The sequence below is a fragment of the Dipteris shenzhenensis genome, chromosome 21 (assembly GCF_047967505.1).
Source record: "Dipteris shenzhenensis isolate YYH24624 ecotype China chromosome 21, Dip_SZ_1.0, whole genome shotgun sequence".
Lineage (NCBI taxonomy): Eukaryota > Viridiplantae > Streptophyta > Polypodiopsida > Gleicheniales > Dipteridaceae > Dipteris > Dipteris shenzhenensis.
Window position 1 is genome coordinate 9,410,762 of NC_141616.1, and position 15,086 is coordinate 9,425,847.

General features: G+C 46.1%; 1 protein-coding gene across 1 annotated transcript; it reads left to right on the forward strand.

Moving 5' to 3' along the window:
- Positions 1-1,965: 1,965 nt before the first annotated feature.
- Positions 1,966-12,021, forward strand: LOC147888468 (putative LRR receptor-like serine/threonine-protein kinase At2g24230). The gene is made up of 4 exons (XM_087392167.1): positions 1,966-2,037; positions 2,366-2,525; positions 8,988-9,845; positions 10,000-12,021. The coding sequence occupies exons 1-4, from the start codon at positions 1,966-1,968 to the stop codon at positions 11,634-11,636; spliced, it is 2,727 nt and encodes a 908-aa protein (XP_087248293.1). The 3' UTR covers positions 11,637-12,021.
- The last annotated feature ends 3,065 nt before the right edge of the window (positions 12,022-15,086 follow it).

Consider the following 15,086-nt stretch of genomic DNA (forward strand, 5'->3'; position numbering starts at 1 on the left):
AATAAATAGCCAACATGCTGCCAAGGTCGAAGGCACTTGCATGATCTCACATGTGAGTACACATCTCCATTTTGAGCCAATGCAGGATTTAGTCATGAGCCCGATGTTTTGGATAGCTGTCTCCACTCTCATCCAAGCCTCTCGCTACTATGCAGTGCCAAAAGACGTGGTTCACCAATTCAAACGAGCTATTGTAGAGGGGGTTGACTGAAGACACGCTCGGACGCTTTGCAATTTGGCCCCTAATTGGGAGCCACTAATGTATGACCTTCCAGAGCGCAAAGTCATCTTCCCTAATGTACAGACCTTCTATATCTCCTTAAATTGCTCTCTCCACCTCTCCACCACCCCATGCCACGTATGAGAGACCATTTTTTATTCAAGGCTGAGATCAAAGAGTACTCATGTGTGATTGCAATAGAGTAGGCTTGCCAAGATTTTGCTTAGTCTCGTCCTTCCAATCTGCCAATGATTTATCCACCAGTCGAGAGAGGTTACTACATTAGACGACTAGTGCTGAGGGGTCCTTTCCATCACTACCCCAGGAGGTTCACGTCATTGTCATTAAGGGAGAACCTAACCCACAAGTCAGTCACCCAAAGCATACCAATCTGCACCTTTGGGGTCCCAGAGATCACCCCAGCCTTTATACCTTTCTTGAAGAGCCTTCTAACTCTTGGGATATCATGAAGCCCAAACGGCTCCTAACGAAATGTCGTGCTTCACCAAATAGGTTCTGCCTTACGGCTTTGAGTCCCTTATGGCCTTGAATAAGGAAATATTCCTCCACAACCACCTCCATGGCCTCTTGGAGCAACCACGATTATCCATAGCAAGTAGCATCTTCTCTTTGCCAAACCTATTAATTTGTTCCCCATATTAGCTATCTACAAGTTATATTCATTAATGCTAATTTTCCTTTTATTGCCAAGATGCCAATTTTCTATACTTAACATCTTATTACAATTGTAGGACATCTGCACTTAAAATACAATACTCAGTGTATACAACAAAGCCATGTCATGTGACTCAAATACTGTTTGCACAAGAATAACATGACATTGGAGTTACCACAAGTCCTTATTGTTCCATGGGTTGATGTCATTTGGCAAATAGCCACATGGAGCATGCATACATGATGAAGGGCATAAGGATATGCCTTGAAGACAATAAATTGATGTCAAAACGAAGGCCTTTCTAACTATTAGTCTCCTATTTGCAAGCATTCTTTGCTAGAGAAGTCATTTAACCTTTATCCTTCTATGTGGAAACATTTGTATTATAGCAATGAGATCTCACTATTTATTCTAAAGAATATCTTTAATGTTATGTGGACTATGGTGAGCCTAGTCAAGGAGCTTTCATATAAACTATATACAATGAACTTGCAACATTTTCATTTTCACCTGTAAACATATTTCCTTAATTTTGTAAAAGCTACAAAATTTTAGTCAATTTAGTTACGTAAATCTACGAATTCTCAAGTAAAAACCTTCAAAATTTTGAAATCCCAAGTTTTGTGATTTGTTAAGAAAAATGTTTTTGTGAGCGATAGTTCATATTGCCCTAGAAATATGCAAATGGGTCCATGTCATAATGGACTAGAAAATTAAAGTGTGGTAGATTACATTATTGGAATAACATCATCTTTTATGTCTTGCTAGAAAGATGATGTGATGTAGGAATGGAATTTTTGTAATGTCTTCCACATTTTTAATTTAAAATAAAGTTGCAATATGGACTCATCTCCCATTGTAGAACATGCAGAAAGACATTGAGGCCACCCCATGTGTCGTAAACGCTTTTCTTCGAGAAGAACATTCTATTGTCATCATGCTTTGATCTATTAGCTCTAGGTTAGAATGACAAGCAAAATCAAAAATGGGGAAGGCTTTATGATGGCAAACAAATACAAAATCTGCACTTTTCTCCATTTTACATTTGTTTGTTTCTTTATACGCCTCAATGACTTTTAGTCTCATCTTACCTCGAATGGGGGATCTTGAAAGTTCTCGAATCCCTAACTATCTTGTTTTGGTACGTTTAGTCCACCATGCTTTAAAGTATACTTAATGTTAATTGGATGTACAATTTTCAATGAGTAGCCGGCCATACTCAAGCTCACACCCCAAAATTGTTTGCACGCCTTTGAATTTAAATTATTGATCACGTGCTGTGTGACTTGCCTTTTGGACTCAAGGATGTGTCCCTTTGGCGTCCCATGATTATCCATCTTTGTTTAAGAAATACTTTTGAATGAAAATTATCACTATTGTGTGCACGAGGGGTAGGTTTTTTTTGGGAGGGGGGGAGAGGGGTAGGTCAATTGCAAATTTGAAACATGTTACAAGCTGTTTCCACGCAGGGGAAAAAGCGCCATTTCCCCTGCTGGAAGATTTCCCATTTGATATCCGTGGCTGTGGGGATTCCCAAGCGTCACCCCATTTTCTGTTTCCACGCCCAGGAATTCGGGTGCTGCACTGCAGCTGCAGGATCAAGGAGGAGCAGTGCAGACCACTGCACAGGCAGGCAGAGCTATGCATTAAGGGATGGGAGAGAGGGGATTGGTTGGATGACGTCCACGAGGCACAGGCTCTCCCTTCAAGGGAAGTTGCATCCAGGAGGCTGTTGGATCCAAATGAGCATCGTTCGCTCACTGCGCCACCTTAATGCTCAAGCGTGGGAACTAACGAGATGTCTACACTGCAATTCAAATGGGGCTTTTTGCCCTGCGTGGAAACAACTAGTTACGTTCTCAAAGGCCGAATGGCATTCTCCTCAAGAAAAATAGAAGATAGAATAAGCAAAGCTACTGGCTTGAGACTTGAATTTCAAACTTCAAAGTTCAAAATCAAAAGTTAAAATCCTTGTCATTGAGAGTGACGCAAAACAAGCTGGTGAAGCCCGAGGACACTCTGAGAAGGATTGCGGGCCGCGGCCTGTCGCCTCTTTCTCGGGAGTCTGGAAACGCTGTATAATTGGACGTGGACTTAATGATAGAAGGCCTAATGGGTAATTTCCTGATCTCACGAAAAGTATAACGGCCACCGATCCACCATGACCATATTATGTGGGAGCTTGCTGGCAGCCTGCAGAATACCGCCTTCGTCTTAATGAAATGATGATGAAGTCGGTGGTATTGGACAGGGGACAGCATCCAGGGCGTGCCTGGGATTGGGCAGAGGACAGGGGGTCCAAAAGTTATAAATAATGCGCAGCTCTGACTTGGCGTAAGATTTATTGTCCAAGGCATATCCTGATTCCTGATGCCTCAAAGGTCGCTCTAAAATCGCGATACCTTTGCGCTAAAACGTGGGGAGTATGGACTCTGGACTCTGGAGTTGGATGGTTGTCGTCGTGGGGTGGAGCAAAAGAAACATGCTTATACCATGTGTGCGCTATAGAGAAGCTTTCTAATTTTCATTTTAAGCAGTTTCCAAACGAGAGAGAGCGCAACACGAATCTCAAATGTAACTATGAATTGGCTTGAGGACTCCAATGAGTGGGTGCATGCCTTTAAAAACATGAGTAGCATGACCTGTCTGCGACAGATTAGAGACCCGCTCTGTTGGGTCTCTAGGTAGGAGAGAGGTAGATCAATAGAGAGTCTTTGTGGGCTAAAAGAGGGATGTGAACGTGAGGCTAAAAGAGGGATGTGAGTGTGAGGAGCAGAGCATGAGAATGAAAGAGAGAGAGGAGAGATAGAGAGAAAGAGAGAATATGGCAACGGCCGCCTCAATAGCTAGAAGCATGTTGAGGATAGCTTCGTGTATATTTCACCCGTGTTGTATGAAGCCATATTGTCAATGATGAATACATCCTGTTAGAATGAATTTCACTCGAAAATCCATAGCTTTGGCTAGGACTTTATAAGCACGATTCGGCATGGTAAGCGACCGCCAATCACCTGGGGAGAGCCTACTAACTAATTTTGGAATCAGCTTGATAACTCCCAAGTTGATAAAATGCGAGGGAGAGCCTCGAGCACAACAGTAATTCAGAAGAGTGGTGAGGTCATGACCACAAATATTCCAATAATGTATGTAGAAATCTAATGGTATGCCATCAGGTCCAAGTGCCTTTTCAAGAGCCACTACATCTTGTAATTCGGGCTTGGAAAAGGGTCTTTGTAGCATCAGTTCTTCTTGAACACTAAGATAGGCATTGTGGGCTCAATAAATCTTTCAACTTTTTGATCACAATTAGGGGCTTCGCCAGGGTGCAAAGCAACTATTTGAGAAATTAGGGGCTTCGCCAGGGTGCGAAGCAACTATTTGAGAAAGATGGTTCAGCATAAGGGACGCTCCAGCATCATCTCCTTCCACTATTCTACCATGGTCATTCAAGCAAGACTTCAATCTTCTCCTTGATGCACTTTTAGAAAAAAGTGATGGTTTGTCGGCTAATTCCATCCACCGAAGACCTGCCTAAATTTTGGCTGCTGACAACCTTGCATGAGAGTTAGCCCGTATATGCAATTCTAAGGACTTAGAAGAGCAGACATATAGGGGTCATGAGGATTGGTTTGAAGAGCATCTAGCAAGATCAAATGTAATCAAGTCTGGCGTCCTACAATCTCTGAGGTTGTGCTACAAACTTCCCATATATCTTACTGACTGACAAGATAACCTTCAGACATGCCACCCACCTTTTTACTAGATTTGTAGAATTCATTCGAGTACCATGCCAAGCATTTTTGACTAATTGATCGAAATTCGGCTTGCCAAAGAAGGATATATGGACCTAAAATGGAATTGGACCTTTAGGCGCTCCTGCTAGTGAGAGAACCTGGAAACGATAGGCATATGATCTGAAGCCGTTTCTTGCTTAAGAATGTTGCCTTTCCCTCTCGAACCAATCCACGGGCCCCTTTTGAGATGCAAATCTGGTCCAACCTAGCTGAGCACCAGGTTGAGTCTCCATGCCTATTGTGCCATGTAAAACACTTAAGCCTGTGTGTGGAATCGAAGGAGCATCGATCAATTGGATCAGCACAGCACTAAAAACTCTCGCAAGCTTGATTCTCCTAAGTCAATTGAGTAGGAATAATATGCGAGTAGTCTTATGATGAATAGTCATGTTCCAATCGCCAGCGAAGATGACCTGCTGATTTGCAAATTATTATTGGAGGTGGTTCCAAAGTTGCGCTCGCTTGCTGGGCATATTCGGAGCGTAAACTGAGACGACCATGAAGGAATTTCCAAGCACTGAAATTTCCACTACCAAGTAGGAACCATGGGGCTCACTGCTTACTAGAGTGGGGTTGAGTTTCGACCTAACTAGGAGAGCAATGCCTCCTTGGCCTCTAATTGGATAGTTGGAGAAGAAGCTGTAGCTAGGTACTGTTCAATAGTTACTATCATTATTCCCTGTTTAAATTTCTTATGGAGGGCAACTTCTCAAAGGACCCTAACGACAGACTGCTTCTTCCAGTTGGCACACATGCCTCGAATATTCTAGCTAAGGAGGCTAAAACTATTCATGTCCATCTCATGTGTCAGTATCCCTTTCAATGTCCTCCCTAAGATCTTCCAACATGCCATAGATGTTCTTGAATGCTGAAGGGAGTGTCGCCCCTTTGACAGATCTAAGATTAACAGACCTTGGAGTGCGTGAGGGTGATGCCATGTGGCGAGAATGTTCTTGATCCTTGCTTTCTTGCCGTCATACGTTTTGTGCCATATGTTGTTGATTTTCATCATCCTCTTGATGTTGATGCCTTTGTTGTTTGGAAGTATCCTTAGGAACCTCCCTAGTAGCCATAAGGCATGGTTTGGAGACCTTACCTACTTGCTCTTTGGACATTGCATCATTGTGCATAGGCTCTGTGAGTTGCTTCGCGCATGATGGACCTGCCTGTGGTGCACTGTTGAAATCGAAGTCAGAGTTTTGCTGGACTGTTTGATCTAAGGGCTTCAAATCTTTGGAGAGTCCTTGAAAGAGTTGCGTAATGGGCAATCACAGGCAAAGTGACCTGGTTGCTTGTGAGAGTAGCACGTGTCGGGAAAAGATCCAAACACCATTGGTACAATGATTTCCCATCCATTAGAAAGCGTGAGCTCAGGTGAGCTCCAACTGTGATGGAGGTCCTTGCCTTCTGTCAAGCTTGTGGTGTTGCCTTCTTAGGTTGGACTGGTGGGACGTACAAGACATATTCGAGTGTAGCTGCAATATTAGCCACTTCTTGAGCAAGAACCTCGTTGAGAATTGGGAAGTATACCCACACCAAGCATTCATATTGGAGAATGTCATTTACGTTAAACATTGTGCTCCAGGAATTGTTGTGTATGAGATTGCCACGGTAGCCCACACATCAAGTAAGTAGCCAATTTCTTTCCACCTAGGTCGACATCGAAGCTTGAGAAAAGCCTTTCCCAATAAATCTATAATCTCAAAGGGTGCACTGACCAAGGAACGCCCCATGAAACCATCGCGGGAATTCATTTTCTGTGGGAACTCTGCCCATAAACAGAAGGAAAAAACTGTAGCTATGTAGCCTAATATACTCATGATAGAGGTTATTTGGATTGATGGCGACTCGGGCCTTGAGCATTCCTACCTTTTGGGTAGCACCTTTGTCAGTTGATGCAAAATGCTTACTGATATCCTGAAGGTTGTGAGACGAGCAATGCATAGAGGCTTCGTCAATTAGTTCATCTTGCCCTCGATTTTTGGTGATGTCCACATATGTATCCAGGACTTGTGAGTCCTCCATAGATAATTCTACCTCAGGAAGATCATACCTCAATAGCTTGGGCAAGGTTCATCCAGCATTGTTCATGTTCGAGGTGTGAAGCAGGGTGTCGATGCTTGGGTCGCATGCAATGTTAAGCTCGAGTAGTTTTCTGTTGGAGTGGACAAAAACTGCTCTCTTCAAAATGTTCAGTATAATGTCACATCTAGAAGTCAAAAGATGATACCGTTGTTCCTTGAAATTAATACTTACAACTAGAGCAATGATGGTAGTAAGCTTTAATATTTTTGTTTGCGCTCTTGTGGATCGGATGACACAAGACATACTTTTGTTTTTTGTTCAAAGTGTCGATTGTAACAGCAAGGTGGTCGACCCTGACAAAAAAAAAGACCTATTTACAAAATTTGGCCATACTAAGGGCCACCTGCGCGTGGGGCCTACACTGCACGCAATCGTTTACAGTACCTACCCAAAAGGGAGGTTTGAAGGTGCAAGACATACTTCGCCTATCACCAATAGTCATCAAAGATTTTCATAACCCAAGTTTTGGCCTTATTCTCAACGATAGTCCCCATAAAAGAAAAAAACATTTTCATGACGCCAACCAATAGATATCAAACATTTCCATAACCTCACATCTTTGCCTTATCACCAACAATCATCAAAGATTAGGCTGCTCAATGTATATAATGGAAACTCATTAAATATGAATGCGTTTCCAAAGTTTGCAAGTGATAGTTGCCAAGACATTTCTATTTGATTGAAAAAACTACCTTACCAAACTAGAGGATCTAGCTGTAAATTTTCTTTTTTTCATTTTTAACCAATTTTATTTTTCTTGCAAGAAATAAACAAGAAAAGAAAGTTACATGAGGCCATATTCATGCAAACTATTGTTTAAAGGTTGCTAATTAGATTTACTTCTATTATAATTTTGAACGTAATATTGAGATTTCGATAGCTTCTAGTCGACTAACAATCAACCCTTCCTTCACGCCATGAAGGGCTCGCAATCCTTGAGGTGGTTATGGCTCCCACACATTTGAGAGGTACAGATCCCCCAATGTGAACACATAAATGGATTTGCATTTTATTCCTAGGCATGCTTGTTGCTTTATAGAGGTGTTGCCTGCCAGACCTTAGTGTTGCTCTTATGGCCCCAGTGTTACCAAGGAGTTCGTGGCGGGCTTACAGGGTGAAGACAATAGAGGAAGCTTGTGTCATCAATAAGAGTGGCCACATGCAATTATCCTTTCTTCGTTGAGGATGAGGTTTGTAAACATATGGGGAATGTAGTGTGGATTCTCGAAGTGTGCTAGAACACATCCTCGTTGTGGGGGAAGGAGATGAATGATGAAAGGTGTTTTGAAAGGTCTTACTTTCATTATGAGATAGGGCAGGGACTCTCCGACTCGGGCACTTTGGTCACCTTGGCTACCGAGGTCAGCATCAAACGGTGACCTGAGAGAGCAAGATAGAAGGGAGGGATTTGATGACTCGAGTCTTTTCCCTACTTTGGATCGAGTCTTTTCCCTACTTTGGATCCTTTGGGGGTCTTGGGTGTAACCGTATGGCAAGGTTCCTTGGAATTTTTGGGTTTCAACTTTCCAGGCCTGCTAGATTTTCATGCTAGATTGGTTTTTGAAGTCATTCGGCCATAGGGAGGTGACAAGGTCTGTGTGTATGAGAGAGAGTCAGGTAAAGTAAGAAACAATGGATCTCGTTGATTTACCCCAGCGTTTAGTGAAGAAGGGCAGATGCAGATGCCACAAAGAAACGCCCATTTGTTTCGTCTTCCCGACTCCCCAAGGACTCCCCACTGCGCAGCTGCGTTATCCCAAAAGCTCGACCTGCATCTCGTGAGCCAAGTGCGCTCCCACAGGGGAAGGCATCAATGCTGGTGGATCGGAAGCGAGAGAGTAAGAGGTGGTGGGTGGGTTCACGATCGCGCAGGGAAGGTGGGGAGGAGCTGTGAGAGGTGTAAGTGAGGAGCAAAAGCAGAACAGCTGTGAGGGGCTTGTTGAGGAGGGAGGAGGGATGGGCTGAGAGGGAAGGTGGGGGGAGAGAGAGATGGGGAACGGGAGCGATGGAGCAAGGGAGGTGCAGGTGGTGGCGATGGTGGTAGTATTACTCTTGGGAAGCAAGATACAATGGGAAGTAGCAGCAGCAGCAACAACAACAACAAAAGCAACAGCAACAGCAACATCAAGAGCAGTAGTAGTAGCATCTACGAAGAGCTTGATAGAAGCAGACAAGCTTGCGCTACAAAAGTTCCTGGAAGCAACGCTAGCAGGGTTTTCGTCATCGTCATCGTCTTCGTCTTCATCATCATCTTCTTCGGTCTACAATTTGAGTGCTCCAGTTTGCAAATGGCATGGAGTTCGGTGCATGGTCGATGAGCAACAACAGCAAAGAATTGTGGGTGTTTTCCTAGAAGATATGGGCTTACGAGGGAGCATCCCGGAGGGCACTCTGGGAGCTCTCTCGGCACTCACTCAGCTGAGTCTGTTCAACAATTCAATCCATGGAACCTTGCCTTCCGATCTCTTCTCGCTCTCCAAACTCCAATACCTTTCTCTCTCGTCCAACTCCTTCTCCATCGCTCCTCCTCCTCTCCTTTCCAACCTCACCCAACTTTCTCGTGTTGATCTCTCTCATAACTCCTTCTCTGGTCCTCTCCCTCCTCAGCTCCTCCTCCTTCCCCATCTCCGCTTCCTCTACCTCTCCTCCAATTCCTTCTCTCATACCATCTCCTCCCACACCTTCTCCTCCCCCTCCTCCTCCCTCTTCTCCCTCGACCTCTCCAATAACCACCTCTCTGGCCCCCTCCCTCCCAACCTCGCTTCCCTTCTTCACCTCTCTTCCCTTAACTTCTCCCGGAACTCGCTCACCGGTCAGCTCCCCTCCCAGCTCTCCAACCTGCTTAGCCTCTTCTCCCTCGACCTCTCTTTCAACTCTTTCGGTGGCTCCCTCTCGGTTCTCAACGCTCTCAGCCAGCTGGAGACCGTTAACCTCTCCCACAACCAATTCGCAGGTCCCCTCCCGCAGCTCAAGTCCTGCAAGGTTGTTAGACTCGGCGGCAATCGTCTCTCCGGAGCTTTGCAAGCTAACGCCTCCTTCGGCTCACGGCTTACTGAGCTCGACCTCAGCGGTAATCCGTCCACTGTAGAGCCGGCTGCATTGGATGGAACTCATGGAATCTTTCTGTCGCTTCCATTTTGGATGTATCTTACGATAAGATGGTGGGTACTTTGTCACCTTGCTTGACTTTCTCACTGCCGCTCTTGTTCGTTTGGATCTCGCAGGTAACGCCTTCACCGCCGGTCCGTTTCCTGTCGTGGACGGAGCCGTGGGTCTCAAAATCCTTAATCTTTCGTCTACTCATCTGTTCGGAGGCATTCCGGAAAGCTTGGGCAGCTTCAGCAACCTCACGGTCATTGACCTGTCCAACAACAATCTGAGTGGTTCCATTCCTCGGTCCTTGACCAAGTTGCTTTCACTCACTCACCTGGACCTCTCGAGGAATGTTCTAAGCGGCGATGCATCACAACTTTCGCAGCTACCCCGTTTGAAATACCTCAATCTTTCCTACAATTTCCATCTCGGATGTAACGCCGCGTTGCTACAGAAATTCGGTGCCGATTCTTTCAAGGGACTGCCATGCCAACCACTGGCGGCCGACATTTTCGCCTCACCAAAGCCCTCGAAATCCGGGATGAGGCTGGCTGTGCTTCTTGGCATCATTGTTGGAGCTGCTGTGGCAGCGTGCCTCCTTTTACTCGTTGCAGCTATATGCTTCGGAAAGAGAAGAAACTGGCCTGTTAGAAAGGGTCTCTCCAGGGACGATAGATATCTCTCGGGTCCTTTCTCTTTCGAGAGCAACTCTGGTCCTTGGGGTGCGAATGTGAAAAATCCGAACTCAGCTGCAGTGGTGATGTTCGAGAAGCCGCTCCTTAGTCTAACGTTTGCAGACCTGCTTCGGGCAACGTCTAATTTCAACAAAGAGACTCAGATTTCGCAGGGAGGTCTCGGGCCGGTTTACAGTGCGGTTCTGCCGGGAGACCTGCACGTCTCCATCAAGGTCCTCATTGAGGGAAGAATACTAACAAACGAAGTTGCTGCAGCAGAGTTTGTGATGCTCTCGAAGATTAAGCATCCGAATCTGGTGCCGCTGCTAGGCTATTGCATCGTAGGCGAGGAGAGGCTTGTTATCTATGAATTTATGAAAAATGGGGGCTTGCATCGTTGGCTTATTGGCTCGCCGGAGAGGGCCGAGGCGGACACTTCGTTCCCCGACGACGTAAGTAGAGATCTATCGTCAAGGGCGCAAATCGAACCATTGCCAGTGGCCGCTAATCTAAGCTGGCCTGTCAGGCATCGCATCGCTTTGGGAGTTGCAAGGGCGCTGGCGTTTCTGCATCACGGTCAATCGACGCAGATTGTGCATAGGGACGTGAAGGCAAGCAATGTGATGCTGGATGAAGACTTCGAGCCGCATCTGGCCAACACTGGGCTAGCAGGGCTGCTGGCCGGAAGCAACGATGCTGTGTTTGCTGGGGGCAGTCCTGGCTACGCGCCGCCGGAGTATGGGCAAGCAGGAGGCGAGGTGACAACCATGGGAGACGTCTTTAGCTACGGCGTGGTGCTATTGGAACTGGTGACAGGGAAGAAGCCAGTGGGGGATTGCTACTTCGAGGATTGCAGCAGTGCGAGCGATTTACTAAGCTGGGTTCGCTTGCTAATGCACGAGAAGAGAGGGATTGGAGGGATTGACAATGCTTTGGATTCAAGGGCCTGCGTCGATCAGAAATGTGCAGATCAAATGGTTGAGGTGTTGAGGATAGGCTATCTCTGCACCGCTGAAGTTCCGTCCAAACGACCTACGATCCAGCAGGTCGTCGGGCTTCTCAAGGACATGCAACCGTATCTTACTTCGCCTTGACAGGATCAAATCGGAGCAGTGCTGTCTCCTTGATTCAATTCTCGACAGTGTCCAATCGGAGCAGTTTGCCCGATTCGATCCTTGTTTGATAGAAGCAATCGGACCGGTTCTGTTTGCCCGCGTTTCTGTTGTGCAAATTCATCCACTGCTAATAGCAATCGGAGCAGTTCTGTTTAGGTTTCTATTCTGCAAATTCCTACATTGTTTAGCAATCCGAGCAGACGTTCTGCTCGCGCGATTCTTGCGTTTCTGTTGTGCAGATTCATCGCCTGCCTAGCATGTGACAATAGGAACATATCTCTTTTGCTCATGTTAATTACATGTCGCTGCACTTTCTCGACTGAACTTACGCATTTCTGAGTGGAGTTGCTATTTGCGTCGACCCAGAACCAAAACTGAGGCTTAAAGAGGGTACACTGACACTGCAAGCTCACCTACCTCCTTTAATGTTTGTTCTGCATTAGGGTATTGTGCAGCCCTATTTTTTCCGTAGAGTAAGGGGTTGACTGTATGGTTTGTTTGATCTTTTTGGCATGCTAAAGGCAAAAGCATAAGCCATCGATTTCTCTTTTTCTCTATGTATGGGGAATGTGAAGGGGAGTTTAATATTATTAAAACTTTGCTATGATGCTAGGATAGTGGAGATTTTAATACGTGGTTAGAGATATCATAGGTTAGGAGGGTAAGGCGGGGTAGTAGGGCACGATAAGAATAGGGTTTTCTTTAGATTACTGGCTCTCCCTCCTCCCTCACATTCGCTCAGACTACTCCCGCTTCTTGCCTTGTGCATCCTCCTTTCTTCTCTGCTGCAAACGCTGGCTCTTGCCCTGTGCATTCGCGACCTCTTCCTCCCTTGTGCACACCTTGCGGCGGTCGAAACCGTTCCTTCGTCTTCATGCTTCGTCTGGTCTTAGATGGGAGAACAGAGAGTTGGGAGCATAAATGAAGAAAACAAAATGAAAAGCACATGATACCAAAAAGTGGCAAACTAGCAAAAAGCAAAGTGGATGCGAGGCACACGAGGAAAACGAAGCAAGGGAGCAGGATAGTCATCTCCCTTTGATGCTTAGCAACAATGATTCTTGCCACCGTCTGAAAAGCTTAAGTTAGAAAGGGCACGTTTGGACTGGTTCCCCTCATCGTAGTGAATTGACCACAGTGTGATCTTGGTCGCCGTTTCTTTGTTACGGAGATCAGGACACTCTGTTCGCAGCTTTCTCTTGGGTGACCTTCTACGCGTTGCGACTTTGCATGCATAGATATTCACTTCCTGTTCGGCGTCCGGTATTTCCTACGCTCTGCGACTCTGCATGCAGACATAGGGCCGTTTCTATCTTGTCTGGTGCTTTTCGTATATCGGCCTGATTCCAAACATTCCAAATCGGACTTTTGAAAGGCTTCAGTCATTATGATAATCGATTTTTTGTGCGTTTTTGTGTCCTTTGGTTATCTGTTTTATCGATTTAGGCATTTGTTTAGCTGAGTACACAAGCAAATACAAAACGTTGAAAGAGGGGCAACCGAAAGTAAAGAAAGAGTGGATAATTCGATTCATCAATTTCAATGAGCACATAGACATCACACGCTTTCGTCTCACGAGCAATCCCTGCTTTACATTCCCTTCCAAGAATCGGAAAATACAATTCTTGCAACATCCAAAATGTTCGCAGACGCATACCACGAACATATAGCAACAATCAAGCAAAATAGAGATCGATTTACAAAGGTAATACTTGACGCAAACACAAGCATCGATTCATCGTCGACAAGCTGTTCAACTACATCGAGTCGTTACAGCAACGAGTAGCATGACCCGTCTACGACGGGTTAAAGATCCGCTCCGTTGGGTCTCAAAGTGAGATTTTAAAATGTTTGTAATTTCTAGCAATAGAATTTCAAGTTTCAAAATCCTCCAGCATAGGCAACCACTTGGCTTGGCTCTATGCTCAGTTTTACTGAACTATTCAGTTAGAAGAGAGGCAAAGCATTCGCACAACACCCACCCCCCTTCTTGCACACACACAAATGCTCTCTCTCTCTCTCTCTCTCTCTTTCTTCCTTTGATTGTGTCCCTCATGATGCACACGCACATGAACCAATCTCTCTCTCTCTCTCTCCTCTCTCTCTCTCTCTCTCTCTCTATCTATATATATATATATATATCTCTCCATTGTAAGTTTGCTAGAATTCTCGGTCAAAGCAAGCAACATCTCAGTTTGTCAAAGGAAAATAAGAGTTCTATGTTGGCAATAATCCATGCACTATCTTAGAACATAATAACGATTGACGCAAAAGGAATGACAACCAAAAAGAGAAATAGCAATTCTATGTTTCTCAACTCGATGGAGCCCATAGCAATATAATAAGACAACCGTTAGGCTGCTAGGCTCCCTATCTCCCCCCCCCCTCTCTCTCTCTCTCTCTCTATCCCTATCTCCCCCCCCCCCTCTCTCTCCATCTCTCTCTCTCTCTCTCCCCTCCCTCCCCCCTCTCTCTCCTCCCCCCCTCTCTCTCTCTCTATCCCTATCTCCCCCCTCTCTCTCTCTCTCTCTATCCCTATCTCTCTCTCTATCCCTCTCTCTCTCTCTCTCTTTCTCTCTCCTCCCTCCCCCCTCTCTCTCTATCCCTCCTCTCTCTCTCTCCTCCCCCTCCCCCCCCCCCCCCCCTCTCTCTCTCTCTCTCTCTCTCTCTCTCTCCTCCCTCCCCCCCTCTCTCTCTATCCCTCTCTCTGTCTCTCTCTCTCTCTTCTCCCTCCCCCTCTCTCTCTATCCCTATCTCTCTCTCTCTCTCTCTCTCTCTCCTGCCTCCCCCCCTCTCTCTCTCTCTCTCCTCCCTCTCTCTCCTCTCTCTCTCTCTCTCTCTCTCTCTCTCCCTCTCTCTCTCTCTCTCTCTCTCTCTCCTCCCTCCCTCTCTCTCTCCTCCTCTCTCCTCTCTCTCCTCCCTCCCCCCCCTCTCTCTCTCTCTCTCTCTCTCTCTCTCTCTCTCTCCTCCCCCCCCTCTCTCTCTCTCTCTCTCTCTCTCTCTCTGTCTCCTCCCTCCCCCCCCCTCTCTCTCTCTCTCTCTCTCTCTCTCTCTCTCTCTCCTCCCTCCCCCCCCCTCTATCCCTATCTCCCCCCCTCTCTCTCTCTCTCTCTCTCTCCTCCCCCCCTCTCTCTCTCCCTCCCTCTCCTCTCTCTCCTCCCTCTCTCTCTCTCTCCCCCTCTCTCTCTCCTCCCTCTCTCTCCTCTCTCTCCCTCCCTCTCTCTCTCTCTCTCTCTCCTCTCTCTCTCTCTCTCTCCTCTCTCTTCTCTTCCCTCTCTCCTCCCTCTCTTCCCTCTCTCTCTTCCCTCTCTCTCCTCCCTCTCTCTCCCTCCCTCTCTCCCTCCCTTCCTCTTCCCAATCATGGTGCCTTTTACATGAAGTAATCTACACTAAACATTTTTTTCAACCCAAAGATGGCCAAGGGAACCA